The sequence below is a fragment of the Sarcophilus harrisii genome, chromosome 4 (assembly GCF_902635505.1).
Source record: "Sarcophilus harrisii chromosome 4, mSarHar1.11, whole genome shotgun sequence".
Lineage (NCBI taxonomy): Eukaryota > Metazoa > Chordata > Mammalia > Dasyuromorphia > Dasyuridae > Sarcophilus > Sarcophilus harrisii.
The window spans coordinates 359,967,729-359,991,834 of record NC_045429.1 but is presented as its reverse complement, the minus strand read 5'-3'; the positions used below and the strand labels follow the sequence as shown (position 1 = coordinate 359,991,834).

The 24,106-nt window shown below is 34.6% G+C and overlaps 1 protein-coding gene across 1 annotated transcript in view; it reads left to right on the top strand.

The window, feature by feature from the left end:
- The window catches only part of LOC105750602 (T-lymphocyte surface antigen Ly-9-like), a 30,475-nt gene continuing 6,369 nt past the window's right edge, over positions 1-24,106 (top strand). Inside the window, exon 1 of the mRNA XM_012550213.3 lies at positions 1-4. Within this exon, the coding sequence (XP_012405667.1) occupies positions 1-4 (4 nt within the window). The remainder of the gene's footprint in view (positions 5-24,106) is intronic.

The window sequence follows — 24,106 nt, the reverse complement described above, 5'->3', positions numbered from 1 at the left end:
ATGGGTAGGTGATAATGACATAGAAAGAAACAGCAAAACGAAGGGAAAGGAGAAATTTTGTGGGAAAATAATATTTCAAATCTCTTTTTAAGATTTTAAGGTTTGCAAAGTAGATTTCACACTAAAATCCTGTAAATGTATTATTTTAACCTACTTTACTAATGAAAACAGTGAGACTCTTAGAGAGAAAATTATTTATGTAACTCACATGGCTATTGTGTCAAAACTAAAATTAAGCTCAGGTCTTTCGACCACAAATCCACTTCTTTTTTCCATGATACTATTTTCAATCAATAAGCTTAGTTATGAAGATATGAGCAAGTTGAGTTTGAGGTGTTGGTGAGGGATGTTCTGTAAGCAGATGGAGATATAGGCCTGGAAAACCCAAGATGAGATGCGACTGGTAATAACAACCTATGAATTTTGTGTAGGAGTATGAATTCAAATAATGAAAATGAATGAAAAATTGGAACAAAAGGTTTGGCAATTGTCAATGCTGTAAAATTACTCATACATATAACTTGTAAATAAAAAGCTATTATTTAAAAAAAAAAAAAATGAATGAGATTCCCAAGAGAGAGAATAGCCAAGGATGGAATCTTGGATCATCCCATCTTAACAGAGAAAGGAAAGAAGGTGAGATAGGAAAGGACTAGTTAGAAAAAAAAAAAGAGGAGAAAGAAACAAGTGTGGCACTTCTAAAGTCAAGAGAGGAAAAATTATTGATGACAAGGAATGATCAACAGAAAATGTGAACCTAAAAATAAAATAAAAACTGTCAAATGATTGGTAGAAAAGTCAAGGAAGAAGAGAAGTGGGAAAGAAAGGTCATTGGGTTTATTGTACTTGGAAGCTTACTGGTGCTATTACATACCAGGAGAAGCATGGTGGCATGGAAATGGCACTGAATCTGCAATCAGACAAACTGGATTGAGATCTCATCCCCTACCACTTTCTATCTGTGTGTCCCTGAGCCTCAGTTTTCTCATCTGCAAATAAAACAAAAGGGTAAGGGAGAGATATGATAACACTCGTACTCCCTCCACCACAGTTATATCCTAAGGAAAGCATCTTAAATCATTGAAATATAATACTACTGTTATTTGTGGCCCCAAAATGAATCTAATCTTGGGAATTCCCCCCCCCCAAAAAAAATCAATGTATCCTTAGTTTGTAATGTTCGTGCCTAATTTTCCACAAATGTGAGCAGAAAAGGGTTCCTAGATCTTGTATAAATACTCAAAGTACTCAATGTACATAGTAGGTATGGGACTCTGTTTATTTCATCCTGCAGAAAATGTAAAGAACTCGAAATGTCCCATAATAATCGAGAAAATTCTCCCAAGTCTCAATGGCTTTAACTTTCTCTGATATTGTAAAAGTCCCATGTTACCCCATATTTCAGATTCCCTTTAGAAAGGAAATATACTTGTACCTATCAGACAGACAATATCCATCATTCTAATAATACTTTGTTTCACCACCATACCCTTGAGAAAATAGTGTTTACTATGTACTAAGTACACAGTACTTGCAAGTACAAAGTGCTTAGTAGTTTGGAATTACTGTTTCATTTGATACTTACTATAACTCTGAGTGAGAGTTAGTTGCTATTATTATTATTCCCATTTTAAAGTGAGGACACTGGTAAGTGAACTTGGGTCTTCCTCACCCCAGACATAACATTCTACCCATTGCACAACCTAGCTACTATTATGGAACTACTCTGAGAGCTTAGAATCCCCTAGAGAAGAAATGTACTTTGGCAAGCTCACTTGGAGCTGCTAGACAACCTACTCCTTTTCCCATTGTACTCCCACTATCTGAATAACTAGTTTAAAAACATACTTTAAAATCCTGGTCCTTTATTCTAAAATGTTTTTGCTTTAGTCCCCTGCCACAGTTTCCCTCAACTCATCAAGAGGTATGTAGATAAAAAGATACATAGATAAATGGATATCAAAGCAGTTACTAGCTAGGCTTTCTGCTAAATGCAAATACAAGCAGAAAGAAAAACAAGCCTTCAAGGAGCTTAAATTCTAATAGGAAAGACAATATATAATGGAGAGTTGAAAATCAGGGTGAGGAAAATATTTACCAATGTCAGAGCGAGTTAAAGAAGCGGGAGGAGTCAAGAACAAAAGAGAAAGAGAAGCCAACATGACTAGCTCAATCATTTTCTCCAATGCAAGTTCTGGGGAGGAACTTAGCTACCAAAGGATGGGTGGAGGTGTGTAAGGGTGGAGATGTCAAGGCTGGTAAAGCAGTCACATGACTCTGAATTCTGTTCTTAGACCCAATTTCTGATCCAAAGCCAAGTCCCTTTTGTGAGACATCTTACTTCTGGCTCATTGTTCTTGTGATTTGTCCTTCATTGTCAGAGAGGATCAAGACATCACAAAAATGAACAAATCTAAAGAGTCCACTTTTTATGGAAAATATTATATATGTTATTAACGGAAACAGAAGTTGAAGAACTTACCACAATATTTGGCAGACTAACTGACCACCCAAAGCTGGGAATGTTGTGGGAAGGTTTGGAGCTTTTTATTAGTCACTTCTTACTAAAGAATGCACAAACCCAAAGGCTGAAGAAGCCAGTTTACTTAAAGAAAGAACTGAATGTGTAACAAAATCTTTACAAGGAAAATCATCCTTAAAAATGTAATAATTGAGGGAAAAAGTCATGATTGTTGGTAAAACCAGAAAGTCTATAGACTTGCAGAGGCAGCATTTCTAGATATAAGAATTATGAGTGAGACTATACAAGAACTTATTTATTTTTAAATATCTTTGTTGTATGTGTATAAAGTATATTGGGTATAACATATACAGTTTTTATATTGAAAATGGTTTTCTGTTGCTGGATGTAATGAGACCTTCATACAAATTAAGAGTAGACCACTAGATGGTGTAATAACCATAAAAAAATTCAATGTCATTAGTGACTGGATCTTTTTTATTTAAAAAAATTTTCTCAATAAAATTATTTAAATTTTTAAAAAGACATCACAAAGGGAATGCTATGACTTGTAAGTGAATTGAAGTAAGGGAGAGCTGTGCTAAACCAACAGCCTCACTTTCTCTTCTAGAGCCCTCTGGGTCTGGTGTCAAAGCATAGATCAGGATGACTGGAGATGACCCCTAATATAGTGGAAGACATGGCCTTTTTAAGCTAAGGTCTTTCCCATGGCTCAATTTGACTGAGGCAATGCCCACTCAGTGATAAGGTTAGGAAACACATAGATGGCCTTCTCAAAGAATTTATCCACAAAAGGGGAAAAAAAATTAGAGGATTACATCTACACAGGATGGTGGGATCAAACAAGGATTTTTTGAGGATATGGGAAGCATAAGCATATTTGTAAGCAGTAGAAAAGCAGCAAGAAGAAAAGGAGAGATTAGCAGTGAGAGCAGGGATGATAGAGCTCAGAAAAACTGAAAAAGACAGATTTGGAATGGGGTCATCACTTGTAGAAGGACTTACCTTAGCAAGAGGAGCTACTTTATCATGAGAGATGTGTGAAGAAGGTCATGGTAGAAGGCATCTGTGTGATGAAATGAAGAGGAAGAGAGAAAAGAAAGCTCTCAGCAGAAGGCCTCAATTTTTTCTATAGAAATCAAGACCAGAAAGATTCTCAACTGAGATGTTGGGGGAGGGATAAAATGCTTTGGAAGAGCTGCTGTGGAGTGTGGAATCTAATTAGGGAAGTGGAAAAGGATTGGCCTATAGTATCCAGGAGCCACTTGAAATCATGCTACATAAATTTGTAATGGATCCAGTCAGCAATTTTGTGGTAGATCTACTACTCTTATAACACCTAGAGTATTATCATAAGGGCCACATTTTAAGAAGGACATTGGTAAACTGGTCACCACTGATGATCCAATGAGGTTCTGAGCTCATGATAATGCCAACATTGTAAAGAAAAACAACAAAAACTTAAGAATTCTAATTATGACCAACCATGGTTCCTGAAGACCAAATAAGCATACTACCCACCTCATGACAGAATGTTGGGTCTAACGTATAAAATGAGGTACACATTTTCTGACACAGCCAATGTGGGAATTTGTTTTTCGTTACTGAGTTTTTTTTTTTTTTTCCAATTTTTCCCCTTTTCTTTCCACCCCCCTCCTCACTTAGGAATGTGCAGTAGGAAGTAGAAGGCAGTTAGAAGTAAGATTGTCCCCTAAATTCTAAAGAAAAGGAAAGAAAAGTTGGGCACTGAAAAATTTCTAAATGCACGGAAATGGAGAAATGCCAAAAAGAAATATAAATTGTGTACAATGAATATTTGTGGTATCATGTACAATCATCTTTTTTTCTACTTTATATATGGGAAATATTTATTTCCTTTGTTAAATTTTAGGGGGGGTACTTTACTAGATACTTTACTAAAAGTAAAACATTTCATATAGAAGAAGGTGTTCCTCTTTTTGTCCCATCTTGCTCTAATCTAGAGGGCAGAGTTCAGAGAGATGGGTGCAAGGTGTGAAAGGAATTGTGTACATTTTTAGTTCATGGTGATTAACCAAATATTCATTTCTTCTAGAATCAATTTAATCCATTTGTCCAACAATCCAAACTAATTCTAGCCTTCAACACTCTTTCTTCAGCTTCCACTTCCAAGTTTTTGTGTTGATCATAAGAAAATTAGATACTGGAAAATTGAACACTGATTAAAAATATAGCTGTCTTTAATCTGATTGATAATTTTGTTTCTATGATCTACTTTCTCAATGTTCCTTATATATGCAGGTCTCTCATTTGTCTTTGTCTTTACAATTAACAAAAATCATCAAAATGCGAACAGAGCACTTCACTTACATATAGAACAGCACGAAAGAGTGGCTATTCTGGAAAAGTATTCTCTCCACAGCCTTAGCTAACTAATTTATCTTGAAAACAGTCTCTTCTTCCTCCAGTTATGGACATTTCTCTTCCAAAAGTCACAAAGGATGGTTCCCTTTCAACCAATTCACCTGCAGACATAATTAATCCCTAATATTTAATCGAAAATATTTTTTTTTCCTCTCAAAAACTTACTAATCGGTCCATAACTTCCTTAGGGAGATGCTTTTCAATATGCCAAAATCACCACTTTTTTCTCTTTTTTTTTTATTATAACTTTTTATTTACAAGATATATACATGGGTAATTTTTCAGCATTGATAGTTGCAAAACCTTTTGTTCCAACTTTTCCCCTCCTTCCCCCCACTCCTTCCCCCAAATGGCAGGTTGACCAATACATGGCAAATATGTTAAAGTATAAGTTAAATACATGTCCATACAGTTATTTTGTTGTACAAAAAGAATCAGACTCTGAAATATTGTACAATTAGCCTGTGAAGGAAATCCAAAATGCAGGTGGACAAAAATATAGGGACTGGAAATTCAATGTAATGGTTTTTAGTCATCTCCCATAGTTCTTTCGCTGGGCATAACTAGTTCAGTTCATTACTGCTCCGTTGGAAATGATTTGGTTCATCTCATTGCTGAGGATGGCCAAGTCCATCAGAATTGGTCATCATATAGTATTGTTGTTGAAGTATATAATGATCTCCTGGTCCTGCTCATTTCACTCGGCATCAGTTCGTGTAAGTCTCTCCAGGCCTTTCTGAAATCCTCCTGTTGGTCATTTCTTATAGAACAACAATATTCCATAATATTCATATACCACAATTTATTCAGCCATTCTCCAATTGATGGGCATCCTCTCAGTTTCCCGTTTCTGTTCACTACAAAGAGGACTGCCACAAACATTCTTGCACATACAGGTCCCTTTCCCTTTTTTATGATCTCTTTGGGATATAAGTCCAGTTGTAACACTGCTGGATCAAAGGGTAGGCACAGTTTGATACCTTTTTGAGCATAGTTCCAAATCGCCTCCAGAATGGCTTGATGTATTCACAATTCCATCAACAATGTATCAGTGTCCCAGTTTTCCCACATCCCCTCCAACATTCCACATTATCTTTCTCAGTCATTCTATCCAATCTGACAGGTGTGTAGTGGTATCTCAGAGTTCTCTTAAGTTGCATTTCTCTGATTAATAATGACTTGGAGCATCTTTTCATATGGCTAGAAATAGTTTCAGTTTCTTCGTCTGAGAATTGTCTGTTCATATCCTTTGACCATTTATCAATTGGAGAATGGTTTGATTTCTTATAAATTAGAATCAGTTCTCTATATATTTAGGAAATGAGGCCTTTATTAGAACCTTTGACTGCAAAAATATTTTCTCAGTTTATTGCTTCCCTTCTAATCTTGTCTGCATTAGTTTTGTTTATACAAAACATTTTCAATTTGATATAATCAAAATTTTCTATTTTGTGATCAATAATGCTCTCTAGTTCTTCTTTGGTCATAAATTCCTTCCTCTTCCGCAGGTCTGAGAGCTAAACTATGCTATAGTCTACTAATTTATTTATAATCTCATTCTTTATGCCTACATCATGAACCCATTTTGACCTTATCTTGGTGTACAGTGTTAAGTGTGGGTCAATGCCTAGTTTCTGCCATACTAATTTCCAATTTTCCCAGCAATTTTTGTCAAACAGTGAGTTCTTATCCCAAAAGCTGGTGTCTTTGGGTTTATCACAAAAGGTCATCTAGCAATTCACAAAATCAAAACTTAAATAGTGACTGAAGCTCAAATTGTTTTTTTTTTTTTTTTCTGGTTGAGAAAGAGATATTAGATAGAAGGCATAGTGTAACAGACTTTGAAACTTGCAGCACAAGAGAAATGTGGAAATAACCATGATTGACAAAATGAGTACAAAGTAAATCCAAGGAAACATCTAAATGTCTTCTCATTTTGTGACCTAAACTGTTTAGCTTTGCCTTTTTTCTACTTTTTCCCCCATTTTAGTTAAAGATTTTACCTAAAAGAAAATTAAAGGGATGCTTATCAATTTGGGGAGGGTTGAACAAATTGTATTACATAGTTATTATTGAATAATATTGTGCATAAGAAATGATGAACAGGATGATTTTTGGATAACTAATATGAATTCATGCCAAATCCAGTTAGCAGAATCAGGAGAATATTGTACACAGTAATAACAACATTGTAAAGATGATCAACTATGAAAGAGTTAGCGGCTCTGATCAAGATAATGGCCCAAAATATTTCCTAATATCCATGATGAAAAATGCTGTCCATCCCCAGAAATAAACTCTAAATGCAGATTAAAATATACTTTATGAAGGGAAAGGGACCTGTATGTGCACAAATGTTTGTGGCAGCCCTCTTTGTAGTGGCTAGAAACTGGGAACTGAGTGGATGCCCATCAGTTGGAGAATGGCTGAATAAATTGTGGTATATGAATATTATGGAATATTGTTGTTCTGTAAGAAATGACCAACAGGAGGATTTCAGAAAGGCCTGGAGAGACTTACACGAACTGATGCTGAGTGAAATGAGCAGGACCAGGAGATCATTATATACTTCAACAACAATACTATATGATGACCAGTTCTGATGGACCTGGCCATCCTCAGCAATGAGATCAACCAAATCATTTCCAATGGAGCAGTAATGAACTGAACTAGCTACGCCCAGAGAAAGAACTCTGGGAGATGACTAAAAACCATTACATTGAATTCCCAATCCCTATATTTATGCCCACCTGCGTTTTTGATTTCCTTCACAAGCTAATTGTACAATATTTCAGAGTCTGATTCTTTTTGTACAGCAAAATAACAGTTTGGTCATGTATACTTATTGTGTATCTAATTTATATTTTAATATATTTAACATCTATTGGTCATCCTGCCATCTGGGGGAGGGAGTGGGGGGTAAGAGGTGAAAAATTGGAACAAGAGGTTTGGCAATTGTTAATGCTGTAAAGTTACCCATACATATAACCTGTAAATAAAAGGCTATTGAATAAAATAAAAAAAGAAACATTAAAAAAAATAAAAAATAAAATATACATTATTTTCATTAAAAAAAAAATAAAGATTTTACCTGTTCTAACTTATATCATATTATTAAACCAGAAAGAATGGAAGTTGTGATCTGATCTGTCTGGTAAAGTCCCAGGTACCTTAGGTTTGAGCTTATAATACCTAGGATATGATTCTGAACCTTTAGAATTTCCTGGAAACAATTGCTCCATGGTACAGGGGAAACATACTGATAATGTCCTGGATAACTCAATGAGGTTGGCAGAGAAAGCCTGAGTACTGTTAAGATTACTCCCTGAGGCAAGCAGGAAAGGGCACTTATAGGGATCATTTTAAACCTATAATTCCACTCAGGTCTTAGGTAACCCCACACTACTGTATCTAGTCAGAAAGCCAAGTTATGCCAAACTCCTGAAGTTAAATTTGCTCTTTAAATCTGCCCATGGCCTGTGGCATCTTTGCTGAATCCCCTTTTTGCGTTAGCCCACCATGGGACTCTGCCGTGTGCTGTCTTTCTTCCCATTTGCCTCATAGTGTCTTTCTCCTTCTTATAGCTAACTAATTATTTTAGGGTGCTAAGCTGCTCTATGAATTTAGCCTGCCAGTCAATTTTGTACTCCACCTCATGGAGTATTTCCTTTCTCCTAGTTAATTGTAAGGAAAGGAACTTTTCTATTGTTAATTGTTAAAATATCTTTCCTTGCTAACTATATGCTCTCCCAAATCTATTTCAAATTTATCACTCCTGGTATCTATTTTACCTCTTCATTTTGTCTATAACATCTTCTCATAAATAAATCTACCTTTTACCAAAGAGATAGGCCATTGTGAATTGTGAATTGCTACTGAACATTTGGTGCCAAAACTCAACATGTAGTATTGTAATGCCGAAGAAACTGAGCAAGACAGAGATTAGAGACCAATTCAGTAATTTATTAAATGGAGAGAAATACTGGGACCAATGGATCCATATTGCTCCCAGGGCTAGATGAGACTGTCATCTCAGAGTCTAGCCCCAAGTATCGGGGCAGCAAACTTTTTATGGAATAACAAGAACAATGACATTACTGATATTCTAATGACATCTGAAATGGATAAACCTTTATTTTATCAAACATTAAGGAATATCTATAAACCTTTATCTCAAACATTAAGAGGGGACTGTTATAACCTAAGGCAGAATTACGAAAGAGGACAATTGGAGGAACTGGTCACCCCATTAAAAGGGAACTTTGGCATAAAAGTATCAATTGCTGACCTCAATCTCATCATTTGGTACTAAACCTTAAACTCATCAATATTACCTAAGTGGTTCCCTTTGGTGGACACTAGGGATGAGCGACAATCAGGGAGGAAAGAGAAAATGTAATTATTTAGAACTACAGTCTACTTTGATTTTACACAAAAAAACAATTTTCAACAAAAACAAGTCAGTCCGAGTTGTTTATATTGCAATTCCTTAAAACAAACCAATACTACAAATATTTTACAAAAAGTTCAAGTACTTTGTCCTTTGACATGTGGTGGCCTCCCCTGGTGAGGAGAATAAAAGATTTCTCTCTAGTCATGGAAGTTTGAAAGGGCTCAGTCATAAACAAAAATGTTCCCAAAATGTTCAAATGTAAAACAAAATGCTTTGGGAGATGGTGAGTTCCCTTTCTCTAAATGTGTTTGAATCATATCTAAGTGATCTCCTGTTGGATATTTCAGAGATTTTTGTTCAAGCATGAGTTCTAATTATAAGATTCTATGAAGTTGAAGGAAGTGGTCATAGAAACACATCTCACATTTTCTGTAGGTCTGGGAGAGGTAGCATTTCCTTCTACTCTGAAATGACCAACAAAACTCTTGCATTTCCTGTCTTGATCATCTATTTCCTTCCCTAGCCTGTGTACCTAATCAGCCTGGAGGTCCTACAATCCTGATCATACTGAGTGGGAAGAAGTGCTCAATGGTCGGGATGAGAATTCTCCAACTTCTTCTTTTTCTTCAATCCCAAATAGGTGAGTGAATCAGCCAAATTTGGTATTCTTCTGTATCCAGGGACTTAGTGCCTTAGTGCTCATCTTCTTGTGTGCTGTTCTCATTTAGAAAAGATACATCTGGTCTGGTCAAGGAGAAAGAAAATTTAAAAATCAACAATTGAATTTGGCAATCTGAAGCGGAATTTGAAGAGGCAAGGTGTTTTGAGTGGTAGAAAGGAAATCTGGACTATAAGGTGTTACAGAAGAGGAGGGGGAATTAGTTGAAGACAGACACTATTTAAAGGCAACATTTTTTGATATTCAGCAAAGAAGATGGCAGAGATGGGACAGGAAATGGACAGGATAGGAAGATTAAAAGAAGGCTTTTTTTTAGACGAGAAGATTGTGGCTCAGTATGTATGTGGCTCAGTAGATACAGCACCAGATCTGGAGTCCCCAAGACTCTGGTGACTCTGAAAAAGTCACTTAACTCTATTTACCTCAGTTTCCTCATCTGTAAAATGAGCTTATGAAGGAAATGACAAATCATTTCAGTATCTTTGCTAAGAAAATCCCAAATAGGGTCATGAAGAGTTGGACAAGACTGAAAAATGACTGAATAATAACAACAAAAGGAAGAAAAGGCTGAATATGTATAAAACAGAGAAGATAATCTAAAGTATTACAGGATCTAGTGTTAGAAGTCCTTTAAAGGTTCATCTACTCCAGGCCCTTCAATAAGGAAAGCAAGTTCACAAGAAAGTAAATATCTTACCCAAGGTCATACGGGTGGTAACTGGAGGCAATGGAACTCAAGCTCAGGTCTCTGACTCCAAATTTTATGCTCTTTTCATCACACTGTACCAACTTCAGTCACCCATCTGCTTCTCTAGCTATACAGAACAGCATCCCTCACCTTTTCTAGGGATAGAAATCTTTCCCTCTTCTTTCCCTTTATCTTTTCACCCTTCTCCCTTTGTTCTTCTTCCTTCTCTTCTGAATTCACTGGTGGGGCTGTGGGGCTAACAGTAAGCGGGGTAAGACAGGATGGGTAGGGGAACACACAACATCTCAGATAGGCCCCAGCATGTAGGGCCACTTGTAGGACTATCATCCTCAAATGTCTAGTTTTTCCATTTTTCCTAGCATATAATGGGAAGGAAACAACTATGGCATGTATATTATGCAATATCAACTAGTCATGCTAGAACGGTGGTGGTGGTGTAGTTGTGTACAACTCTTCATAACCTCATGGACCATAACTCCTCAACACTGTCCTTGGAGTTTTCTTGGTAAAGATTACTGGAGTACTATTTTCTTGTCCAGTGAATTAAGGCAAACAGAGGTTAAGTGACTTACCCAGAATTGCACAGTTAATATCTAAGGCAGGATCTAAACTCAGGTCTTCCTGACTCCAAGCCCAATGTGCTATCCTTAGTTGAGTCTTAGTTGCCTTACTGTATAAACTAGGCATAGATAAGCCACTTACGATAGTCATCACAGCAAAGTGGCCTTTTTTAGGCTCAACTCTGTGCTGGATGTAATAAAATCATTGAAAACAGAAAAAACATTCATGGTACATTTCAAATACTAAATTTGTAGTTAAAAGCAGAAAAGTAAAAATATTAAATGCATCCTTTTGAGATCACAATGAAATGAAAATTATATTTAATAAGGAACAATGGAAACAAAATAAAAACTAATTGGAAACTACTCAACCTAATGTTACAGAATGAGTGTGTTAAAAGAACAAATCATAAAAATAATAATTTCATAAAAGAGAATGACAATAATGAAACAATATACAAAAATCAGTGGAATATGTCAATAACAGCAATCAGAGGAAAATTTACATCTCTAAATGCTTATGTCAGTAAAATAAAGAACAGACTAATGAATTGGATATGCAATTTAAAAACTATGAAAAGAACAAACTAAAAATCCTAAATTAAATATTAAGTTGGAAATGCTAAAAATAAAAAGGTGAGAATAATAAAATTGATTGTAAAAAAAAAACATTGAATTAATATTTTAAACTAAGAATTAGTTTTATTTTTAAAAAACTCATAAAATAAATAAGCCATTGGTTAATATGATTTTTAAAAAGAGAAAAGAAAATCAAATTACTATTATTAAAAATGAAAAGGATGATTACCAATAATGACCATGAAATCAAAATAATTGTAAAAAGTTGCAATAAATTTAATAATTTAATGGAAAATGGAAGAGTATTTACAAAAATATGAACTGCCTAAATTAGCAGAAGAGGAAATAAAATATCTACATAGGCATATTTTAGAAAAAGAAATTGAACAAGCTATAGATGAGTTTTCTAAGAAAAAAGCAACAAAACTAGATAGATTTACAAATAAATTCTATCAAACATTTTAAGACCAATTAATTCCAGTATTAAGTAAACTATTTGGAATGACAGGCAAAGAAGGGGTCCTACCAAACTCCTTTGAAGCAAAATTGATACTGATATCTAAACCAGGAAGTGTAAAAACAGAGAGAAAAACTATAGAGCAATTTTATTAATGCATATGGTTTCAAAAATGCTAAATAAAATAGTAGATAGAAAATTCCAAAAATATATTACAAAGATCATACTATGATCAAATAGGATTTAAACTGGGAACACAGAGAAATTATTAACATAATTGATTATGTAAACAAAAATAACAAAAATCATGACTTTATCAATAGATGCATAAAGGGTTTTTTGATTTTTATTTAGCATTTTGTTTCCCCCTAGCTACGTGTAAAAACAATTTTTAACATTCTTTTTTAAAACTCTGAGTTCCAAATTCTCCCCTTTCTTCCCTTCTCATTCCCTTCATTTAGAAGACAAACAATTCATAAAGATTTCCATGTGTAATCATATAAAATATTTCCATAGTAGTCACGTAGTGAAAGAAAACATAGACCAAAAACAAAAACAAAACCTCAAGAAAAATGAAGTAAAAAAAAAGTTATGCTTCAATCTGTATTCAGAACCATCAGTTCTTTCCCTCAAGATGGACAGAAGTCCTTGAGTTGTCTTAAATCATTATATTGCTGTGAATAGCCCAGTCATTCACAGCTGATCTTCCTATAATATTATTATTACTTTGTATAGAATATGTTCACTTTGTGTCATCCCATGCAAATCTTTCCAAGGTTTTTCAAGAGTATTCTGCTCATTGTTTCTTATAGCACAATGGTATTTAGTCACAATCCCATTCTGTAACTTGGCAAGCCATTCTCAAATTAATGGGCATCTCCTCAATTTCCAGTTGTTTTCCCACAGAAAGAGCCACTATAAATATTTTTGTACATAAAAGTCTCTTTTCTTTTAGTTTTTTAAGGGTATGCATGGTTTTATAATTCTTTGGGATACTTCCAAATTACTCTACAGAATGTTTGAATCAGTTTACAACTCCACCAATAGTAGATTAATGTATCATTTTCCCCACCATTTATCACTTTCCTTTTCTTTCATATTAGCCAATCTAATAGGGATGAGGTAATATCTCAGAATTGTTTTAATTTGCAATCCTCCAATTAATAGTGAGTTAAAACATTTTTTTCAAATGTCTATAGATAGCTTTGATTACTTCATCTGAAAACTGTTCCAATCTTTTAACCATTTATCAGTTTGGGAATATTTATTTTTATCTTTATGTTTGAGAAATGACACTTTTATCAAAGAAAATTGTTTCAATTTTTTTTTCAAAATTACTACTGCTAGCTAAATTTCCCTTCGTCCTATTTCCCATTCCCTATTTATTCTATACTCTCTTTCCAATTACCTTATCTCTCCTCAAAAATGTTTTGCTTCTGACTATTCCCTTCCCCAAATTGTCCCTCTTCTAAAGCTCCTCTACCTACCTCCATCACTTTTCTTATCTAGTTTCCCTATTACTGTCCCTTAGAATAAGACAGATTTCTATACCCAATTTAGTGTGCATGTTATTCCCCCCCTGAATCAATTCTGTTGAAAGCAAAGTTTGCTTATTCTCCCTCAGCTCCCTCTTCTTCCTCACCATTATGTTTTTTCTTGCCTCTTTTATATTAGATAATTTACTCCATTCCACCTTTCCCTTTCCCTTTCTCCCAGTATGTTCCTCTTATCTTTAATTTTATTTCCTTAGATATCATCCCTTCATATTCAACTCACACCAGTTCCCTCTGTCTATACATAGTCCTTCTATCTGCCCCAATAATGACAAAGTTTTTATGAGCTGAGAAACATTTTTGTAAAGTAAAGAAATAGAATTTAAATTTAAATTTAAATATTTAAACCTATTTCTATTTAAAATAAACATTTGAAAGTATAGATACAAGTGGATTTTTTCCTTAAATTGATAAAAAGCATTTATCCAAAACTATCAGCAAGTTTTATTTGTAATGGGGATAAGCTGGAAGCCTTCCCAGTAAAACTAGATGTGAAATAAGGAAGCCCACTGTCATCAATATTATTTAATATTGTATTAGAAATCCTAGAAATAATAATAAGAGAAGAAAAAGAAACAGTAATAAGAGAAGAAAAAGAAATAGAAACAGAATGGAAAAGGAGATAATAAAACTCTCTTTTGCAGATAATAAGATGATACACTTGAAAAATCCTAGAGACTCAACTAAAATCTTAATTAACAGAATTAATAATTTTATCAAAGTAGCAGGATATAAAATAAATCCACACAAATCACCAGCATTCCTATATGTCACCAACAAAACTCTGCAAGATGACATAGTAAGAAATACCCAATTTAAAATAACTCTAGACAATATAAAGTACTTGGGCGTGTACCTGCCAAAACAAACCCAGAAACTATATGAACAAAATTATTTAAAACATTTTATAGAAATCATATGACTTAAATAATTAGACTAATGTTAATTGTTTATGGGTAGGAAAGTCCAATATGATAAAAATTTCAATTTTACCTAAACTAATTTATATATTTAATGCAATTCCAATTAAATTATCAAAAATATTTTGTTAGATTACAAAAAAATAGTAAAATCCTTTTGGAAGAACAAAAGGACAAAAATATCAAAGAAATTAATGGAAAAAATATAATAGAAGGAAGTTTAATATTACCAGGTTATAAACTATTTTATAAGGCAGTAATTATCAAAACTATCTGATACTGGATAAGAAATAGAATACATCTGTGGAACAAAGTAGGTATACAAATTACAGCAGCAAATTGCTATATTAAGCCTCTGTTTAACAAGTGCAAAGACTTATTTTGGGACAAAGTTTTCAGTGAAAAGCTGAAAAAATACCTGACTTCTTTCCACCTTCCCTCAGAAACTACAGTAAATCAAGTCTCTAAAATTTTCTGTAGAAGTCAAAGTTTTGATAAAGGCCTCATTTCCAAAATATATAGAGAATTGACTCTAATTTATAAAAAAAATCAAGCCATTCTCCAATTGATAAATGTTCAAAGGATATGAACAGACAATTCCCAGATGAAGAAATTGAAACTATTTCTAGCCATATGAAAAGATGCTCCAAGTCATTATTAATCAGAGAAATGCAAATTAAGACAACTCTGAGATACCACTACACACCTGTCAGATTGGCTAGAATGACAGGGAAAGATAATGTGGAATGCTGGAGGGGATGTGGGAAAACAGGGACACTAATACATTGTTGGTGGAATTGTGAATACATCCAGCCATTCTGGAGAGCGATTTGGAACTATGCTCAAAAAGTTATCAAACTGTGTATACCCTTTGATCCAGCAGTGTTACTACTGGGCTTATATCCCAAAGAGATACTAAAGAAGGGAAAGGGACCTGTATGTGCACAAATGTTTGTAGCAGCCCTCTTTGTAGTGGCTAGAAACTGGAAACTGAGTAGATGCCCATCAGTTGGAGAGTGGCTGAATAAATTGTGGTATATGAATATTATGGAATATTATTGTTCTATAAGAAATGACCAACAGGATGATTTCAGAAAGGCCTGGAGAGACTTATACAAACTGATGCTGAGTGAAACGAGCAGGGCCAAGAGATCATTATATACTTCAACAACAATACTATATGATGATCAATTCTGATGGACTTGGCCATCCTCAGCAATGAGATGAACCAAATCATTTCCAACGGAGCAGTAATGAACTGAACTAGTTACGCCCAGCGAAAGAACTCTGGGAGATGACTAAAAACCATTACATTGAATTCCCAATCCCTATATTTTTGCCCACCTGCATTTTGGATTTCCTTCACAGGCTAATTGTACAATATTTCAGAGTCCGATTCTTTTTGTACAGCAAAATAACGGTTTGGTCATGTATACTTATTGTGTATCTAATTTATATTTTAATATATTTAACATCTACTGGTCATCCTGCCATCTGGGGGAGGGGGTGGGGGGAAAGAGGAGAAAAATTGGAACAAGAGGTTTGGCAATTGTAAATGCTGTAAAGTTACCCATACATATAACCTGCAAATAAAAGGCTGTTAAATAAAAAAAAAAAAAGAAAAGAAAAGAAAAAAAATTTTCGGTAGAGACAGAGCCCACAAAAAGATGGAGTGAAATAAATTTCTAGTTTAAAATAACTTAGAAGGACTTTAGAAAAGGTATGTCTCATGGGTAAAAAAGGAGTGCAGTCCAGTGCAAACTGTGTCCAGACAAAGAAGGAGGTTCTTAGGCATAACACAGATAAGCAGATCTGGCTCAGCATATCAGTGACATAGCATGCTAGCTGTGAAGACTTCAGCCCTAGTTCAGAAGGCAAATTGCCAGCCCTAAACACCTAACACAAAAGGCACAACTAGCCTGGAAACCTCCCACCCCTGCCCTGCAGTGGGCAAGCTGCAAGCACCTAAAGTTCCAGCACTGCAAATAAGTGACTAGGTCCCAGCCCCCAACATAAGAATTTTAAAACAATGCTTCCTGCTATCTAAGAGCAGAGCTCTGAAAATTGATTTTTAAAATGAGCAAAAAAACAAACAAACAAACAAAGCCCTGAACATAGAAAGCTACAATGGCCACAGTGAAAACAAAGAATTGTGGGGGGAAAGAGGCAACATCATGGAAGAGGAAGCACAATAACTGACTGAAGAAAAAAATCTCCATTAAAAATAAATTAGAATTATAGAATTAATTTCCTTATTTGATGCCATGCTAATCAAAGTAACATAAAATTATTTCATAGAGTTAGAAAAATAATAGCAAAATTTATCTGGAAGAACAAAAGATCAAGAATATCGAGGGAATTAATGGAAAAATGCAAAGGAAGGGGACTAGCTGTAGTAAATCTAAAAATACATTATAAACTGGCAATCATAAAAACTATTTGGTACTGACTAAGAAATAGAATTGTGGATCAGTAGAACAGTTACATTCACAAGACATTTGTAGTAAATGACTATAGTTTGATAAACCCAAAGACTCCATCTGCTGAAATAAGAATTCACTCTTTGACAAAAATTTTTGGGAAAATTAGAAAACAACATGGCAGAAACTGGACATGAACTCACACTCTATACCAAGATAAGATCAAGATGGGCAAATGATTTAGACATAAAGGGTGATACCACAAACAAATTGAGAGCAAAAAAGAATCTATTTGTCATATCTATGAAGAAGGGAAGAATTTATGACCAAACAAGAGATAGAGGACATTATGAAATGCAAAATGGATAATTTTGACTACATTAAATTAAAAAGGCATTGAACAAACAAAGGCAAAGCAATCAAGATTAGAAGGGAAACAGAAAGCTGGGAAACAATTTTCACAGCCATTGTTTCTGACAAAGATTACATTTTTTAAATATATAGAGAACTGAGTCAAAGTTAAAAGAATACAAGTCATTCCTCAATTAAGAAATGGTCAGTGGATATGCAATTTTTAGATGAAGAAGTTAAAGCTATCTAAAGTTGCATAAAAATGTTCGAAATCACTATTGATTAAAGAAATACAAATTAAAACAATTCTGAGATATCACCTCTCTCCTATCAGAGTGGATACTATGAGTGACAGAAAAAGAAAATGATAAATGTTAAAGAAAATGTGGAAAAATTGGCACACTAATACATTGTAGAATTGTGAAATGATTCAACTATTCTGGAGAGCAATTCATCCAAAGGGTTATAAAATTTTGCATATTCTTTAATCCAGCAATACTACTGCTAGGTCTGTATATAAAGACCTAATAAAAGACATTATAAAAAAGGAACTTACACGTACAAAAATATTTATAGCTTCTCTTTTTGTAGTGACAAAGGATTAGAAATTGAGGTCATGTCTATCAATGGGAGAATGATTGAACAAGTGTCGTATGTGAATATAATGGAATATTCTTCTCTAAGAAATGAGGAGCAGGCAGATTTCAGAAAAACCCAGAAAAACTTACAGAGACTGATGCTGAGTGAAGGAAGTAGCAACAGGAGAACATGGTACACGTGATAACATTATGTAATTATGTGATAATCAACTCTGCAATGCAATGATAAAAGACAATTCCAAAAGACCCATGATAGAAAATGCTATCCACAAAGAAAGAAATAACTGTGGAGTCTGAATGTAGATTAAAATATCCTATTTTGACTTTTTGCAGTTTTTTTTTTCTTTCTCATACTTTTCCCCCTTTTATTCTAATTCTTCTTTCACAACATGACTAATGTAGAAAAATGTTTAATACAATTGTACATGTATAACTTATATCAGATTGCTTGCCATCTTGGGAAAAGAGGAAGGCAGGAAAGAAGAAGAGGAAATGAAAATCAAAATCTTATAAAAGTGAATATTGAAAATTCTCTTTATATGCAATTTGAAAAAATAAAAATTTTTAAATATGTGTGTTCTAAAATATTTATAGTAGCTTTCTTTGTGGTGACAGAAAAATGGAACATTGTGGAAATTCCCATTAATTGAGGAATGACTGAACAAGTTATGGTCTATGGTTGTGATGAAACATTACTGTGCTATGAGAAATCAACTACCCAGCAAAACTGAGCATAATCTTTCAGGATAAACTTGCACAAAATAATGAAGATCAAAGTGAACAGAACCAAGAGAACACTGTATACAATAGCAGCAATATTGTTTTAAAAACAATCTTGAGTAAATAAGTCCTTTAAACTATTACAAATACAAAAATTAAATACAAAGAATCCATGAAGGAAGAAATTATCTGCATCCAGAGAAATGATGTATAGAATGATAAATAGAAGTATATATGGAATATATTTGTATACATATGCTACAAATATTTGTGTCTAAAGGTAGTCTCTAGGGTGGGAAGAGGGAAAGGTGAAAAAAAAGTTATGTGATAATTTTATTATGTGGAATTATATAGAATGGGATAATTTTATTACATTGAATAGTTTGTTATATGGAATAGTAATACATTTGTATTTTCATATGCAATCATCTCTTTTTCTATTCTATGTTTATGTTATGGAAATACTTGTTTTATTTCTTACATTCAGAATGAAAAAAATGAAGAGAAAAAAGATATGGTGGGGAAGGAAAAAAGGAAGAAGGCTAATTCTATATTTAGCAATGAAGCAACACTGAGAAAATTCCTTCTCTAACTTAATAATTATATAACCCAAAGCAAACTTATTAATATGTTTAAATCACTGTTTCTTTATCTATAAAATGGAAATTTAGAAATACTTTCTGATGGATGTGAGTGAAACATAAGAGTTGAATTAATTTTATCTTTTTTGGAAATTTTAGAGCATTCTAATATATCTTTATTGATAACTTGCATTTCCTTTTTGAAAACTAGTCACACATTCTTTGACCACTTAGCTATTGGAAAATGGATATTGATCATGTGTGTCCCAATCAAATCTCTGTCAGTTATAATAAATACTTTTACTTTCTACTGCATCACTACATAAACTACCTCCTATACTTTTTGCAAGACTCTATGGGAAAGACAAGAAGTACAGAGAAGTGAGGATGAATGAATAATTCCACAGTCTTTCAGGCAGGGATAGAGAGAGGTTAGATTTTTTTTTTTTAAAGTCAAGGGATCAGTACTAGTAATAAAACTGAGGTCAGGAAGGTGTCCAGGGGTGAAGAAGAGACCTGTAGGTAGCCCAATTGGCACTAAGTCTATCAGGGCTCCCCAAGATGTTCATGGGCTCTAGGCCTAAGGTGGGAGAGGTGCCCTATCCTTGGCACTAGCTCTGAATCTCAGCCACAAGGAATATTAGCCTAAGGTATTTAGGTGAGATTATAGCACCACAAATCTAGACCCTAAAAGACCCTCAAATTCTAAAAGGGACCTGGACCTCAGAGAACATTTAGTATAACTTCCACTTGTTATAGACAAGGAAAATGAAACTCATAGAAATTGAGGAATTCATCCATTGTTACAGAAATAGAAAGTGGGAGAGCCATCTTTGGACCTTGGGGGCAGATGTTCTGCTTCACAATGCTTCACAATGATTTGAAGAGGGCTGAATGTGGAGGTGGAATGACCAACTGAAAGGGCATGAAACAATTCAGGGAAGAGGTAATTAATTAGAAAGTTAAAAGAAAAACACCAGAAACCACCAGAAAATGCAATAGAAAGAGTGAATCACAGAGATATTTCAAAGAGCTGAGGAACAACCTTTCTTTAGAAAAATTTGTAAATCTGCAAAAACATGGTTAATGAATTCAGCATAAGAAAGGAAACAGCTTTTTATCAAATTTCTCTGATAAGCTTTTGGTAAGCAAAGTATATAAATAAGAGATCACAATAAATAATTAACAGTTTGTTGTGTTATATGTATATACACACACATATGTGTATATATATATTTTTTTCATTCATTTATTTTGTTGTTGCTGTTCAGTCATTGTAGACTCTTCATCTCTACATGACCCCATGCATGGTGTTTTCTTAGCAAAGATACCAGAATGGTTTGGCATTTATTTCTCCAATGTGTCCCTATTTCACAGATGAGAAACTGAGGTAAATAAGGGGTGACTTGGCTAGGGTCACAGAGCTAATAAGTGTCTGAACCTCAATTTGAACTCAGATCTATGTGACTCTAAGGAAGTATTTTGGCCACTTTATCAACTAAATGCCTACGTGTGTGTGTGTGTCCACAAATACATTATATATATATATATATATATATATATATATATATATATATATATATATATATAATCTCCAAAAGCCATTTCCCAATAGATTAGTGGTCAGAGGATATGAATAAACTGTTCTTAAAAGAAAAATTGCAAAGTATTAATGATGAGGTCTAGACATGGGGTACCTAAATGAAATTAGGGTTTAGTTGAGGTCTAGTGGCAGGTTTGGGGTACAGGGAATCAAATGGAGTTCCCCTACAACCCCTTTGGATTCAGTGCAATGATACGGCATTATATGAGGTCTAGTAGCAGTGTGAGTCCCCAATAAAAGCATTTATCCACCGAAAAGTTAGATTGATAAAAGAGGTTTATTATGGGGTTTGGAAGTAAGGAAATAGGTCCTTTCCTTTAGAGAGAAGGGCACCGGACAGAGGATCCAGTGGACAGAGGGTCCTGACATGGCTAGCATGTTTGGAACCTCTGCAAAGAGGGAGTCCCAGCGTGGCCCCTTTTATAATGGGAGATTTAGCTAGAGGGGCCTGTGGGTGTAGCCCACAGATGCTCAGATCTGGATGGGGGCTGGGACAGGTCTGGATCTTCGATTGGAATTCAAAAGGACCAGGATTTGTGAATCAAAAGGTCCTGAATTGATAATGCATCAACTAAGGGGTTGGGAGTCAGAAAGAAAGGAATCTAAAAGGGACCATACCCACATCATTAGCAACCATAAGAAAGAATGCTCTAAGTCACTAATAATAATCACAGTTAGCATTAAGATAGTATTTTAAGGCAACTTAAGAGTAGAGTGGGAAAAGTAGTAGGGTTGGAGTCAGGAAGACATGAGCAGAGATATATGCCAAAGTGCTGATCCATAATAACCATTTAATAAATATTTGTTCCTTTTTCTTAAGATTTGGAAAACATTTTACAAATTTTATCTCATTTTATCCTTACAACAACCCTGAGAGGTAGGAGTTGTTATTGTTCCCATTTTACATAAGGGGAAACTTAAGACAGATGTTAAGTGACTTATCCAAAGCATAGACAAGATTTTAACTCAGGATGTCCTGACTTCTAGTCCAAGGAGATATCCACTGTGCCATCTAGCTACATGTAATAACTCTGAGGTTTCACATCACACCCAGCAAATTGAAAAAAAACAAAAATGACCAAAAATGGAACTAGTCAAAGTTGGAGGGAGCTGAAAAGATTGACATATTAGTGCATGGTTGGTGAAATTGTAAATTAATACAAACATCTTGGAAAGAAAATTAGAATTATGCAAACAAAATGACTGAAATACTCATAAGTATTTGACCTAGAGATTCCATGATAAATCCTCATACAAAGGAAAATATTTATAGCAACTCTTTTTGAAATACACCCTACTAAAAAGGTGGAAGGAGCAAAGTAGATAACCATGGATTGAAGACAGGCTAAAAACAAATTATGATAGTGGAAGCAGGGGTGGAGGTAGTTATTGTTGTTATTGTTGCTGTTAAAGAGCAACTAAGTGACATATTAAATAGAATGCCAGGACTAAAATCAGGAAGGCCATATTTCTGAGTTCAAATCTGGCTTCAGACAGTAGCTACATGACCCTGGGGAAAATCACTTAACCCCATTTACCTCAGTTCCTCATTTGTAAAATGACAAGTATGTTTCACATATTATCAGAATTTTTCAATGTATTGATCAGTTATACTGATTTTTTTCTCCTTTTTTTTTTTTTTTTTTGCTTTTAAAAGTACTGATTGTTAAAAGGTACAATCCTCTGGGACAGGAAGAGGAAAGGATAGTGGGGGAAATTATGATGTTGAAAAAAGCAAAATTGGTTTTAAAACTAAAATTGAAATTTGAGATGATAGGGTAGTCTCACTTCTAGTGGTAGGCTTGACAGTTTCTATTTCTTAGCCACAAAGTTTGCCTCTTTGGGTAGAGACTTCCTGGACCTGTGGGTCACCAAAGAGATGAAAAAGATAATTTGGAAGTGAGGGCTACATTCAAAAAGTCCATTGCAACCCTCAAATACTATGTAACTTCCAGCTTCTGAGAGACAGCTTGAGGGAGTACATAGCAAATCAGCCATGGAGTCAGATCTTCATTCAATTGCTGAATCTGATGCTTACCAGTTATAATACAGAGTAAGTCACATACTCTCTCAATGCCCCAAGCAACTCTCTAAAGATACACAATGCACACTGGAAATTCCCTATACCAAGGAAATCATAGGTATAACCCAAACATGCATCTCCTTATTGTAGGATGTCCATCTCTGGTTCCATTGTTGTTTTTTAGTTCAGTCTGCCTCTTTGGGGGTTTTGTGGCAAAGGTACTAGAAATTTTTGCCCTTTCTCTCTCCAGTTTGATGCTATTAGTGACAGTGCAGAGAGTTGTGAGAATTGATGTGAGAATCCCCTCTGGTCTCAGGTCAGGTCCAACATGAAACACCATGAACCTGAAATCTCAGTGGCAAAAAAAAAAAAAAAAAAAAAAAAGAAGTTTTGTTTCACTAAGAAGCTCTCTCTTAGCAGACAAATCTCTTAATGAGGAGATTTGCTAAGAATGTGTTGACCAAAACCTATTTTATGAGCAAATCTTGGGGGCTAGGGGAAGTCTGAACTGACCAAGATCTCCCAATTGAATGAAACCATTTTGAAGGCTTTTTCCAAAATTTGGAGTTTTCTGAATGAGGATCCAGCTACCTGAAAGATCAGCGGAAGGGGTGGGGGGGAGGGGGTTATTTGCCCAAGATTTCCAATTGAATGATGCTGCTTATCTTAGAAAAGTCCTGCCTGAAAATATGGCCCTTCCCAGACTCTTAGAGTCCAGGAGACCCCAAATCTCCCTTCTTTTACAGATCAAAGGGGACACAGTTTCAGAGTGATTGTTTTACAGATTCATAGTTTACACTCTCCCCAAAATTCATTTTACAGATGAAGAAACTGAGGCAAATAGTGGTAAGAGTCACACAGCTAATCTGAGGCTGGCTTTGAATTCGGGAAGCTGAATCTTCCTGAATTCAAGCCCCATATTCTATCCACTGTTCCACCTAGCTACCCTTAATCTGCTTTCTAGTTGTATTTATTAGCAAAGAAAACACAACTCATCTAATTCTTAGATTACCACCTATATTTTTAAAATTTGATGAGAGCTATGATTATATCAGTGTAGAGGGATTAAATGGG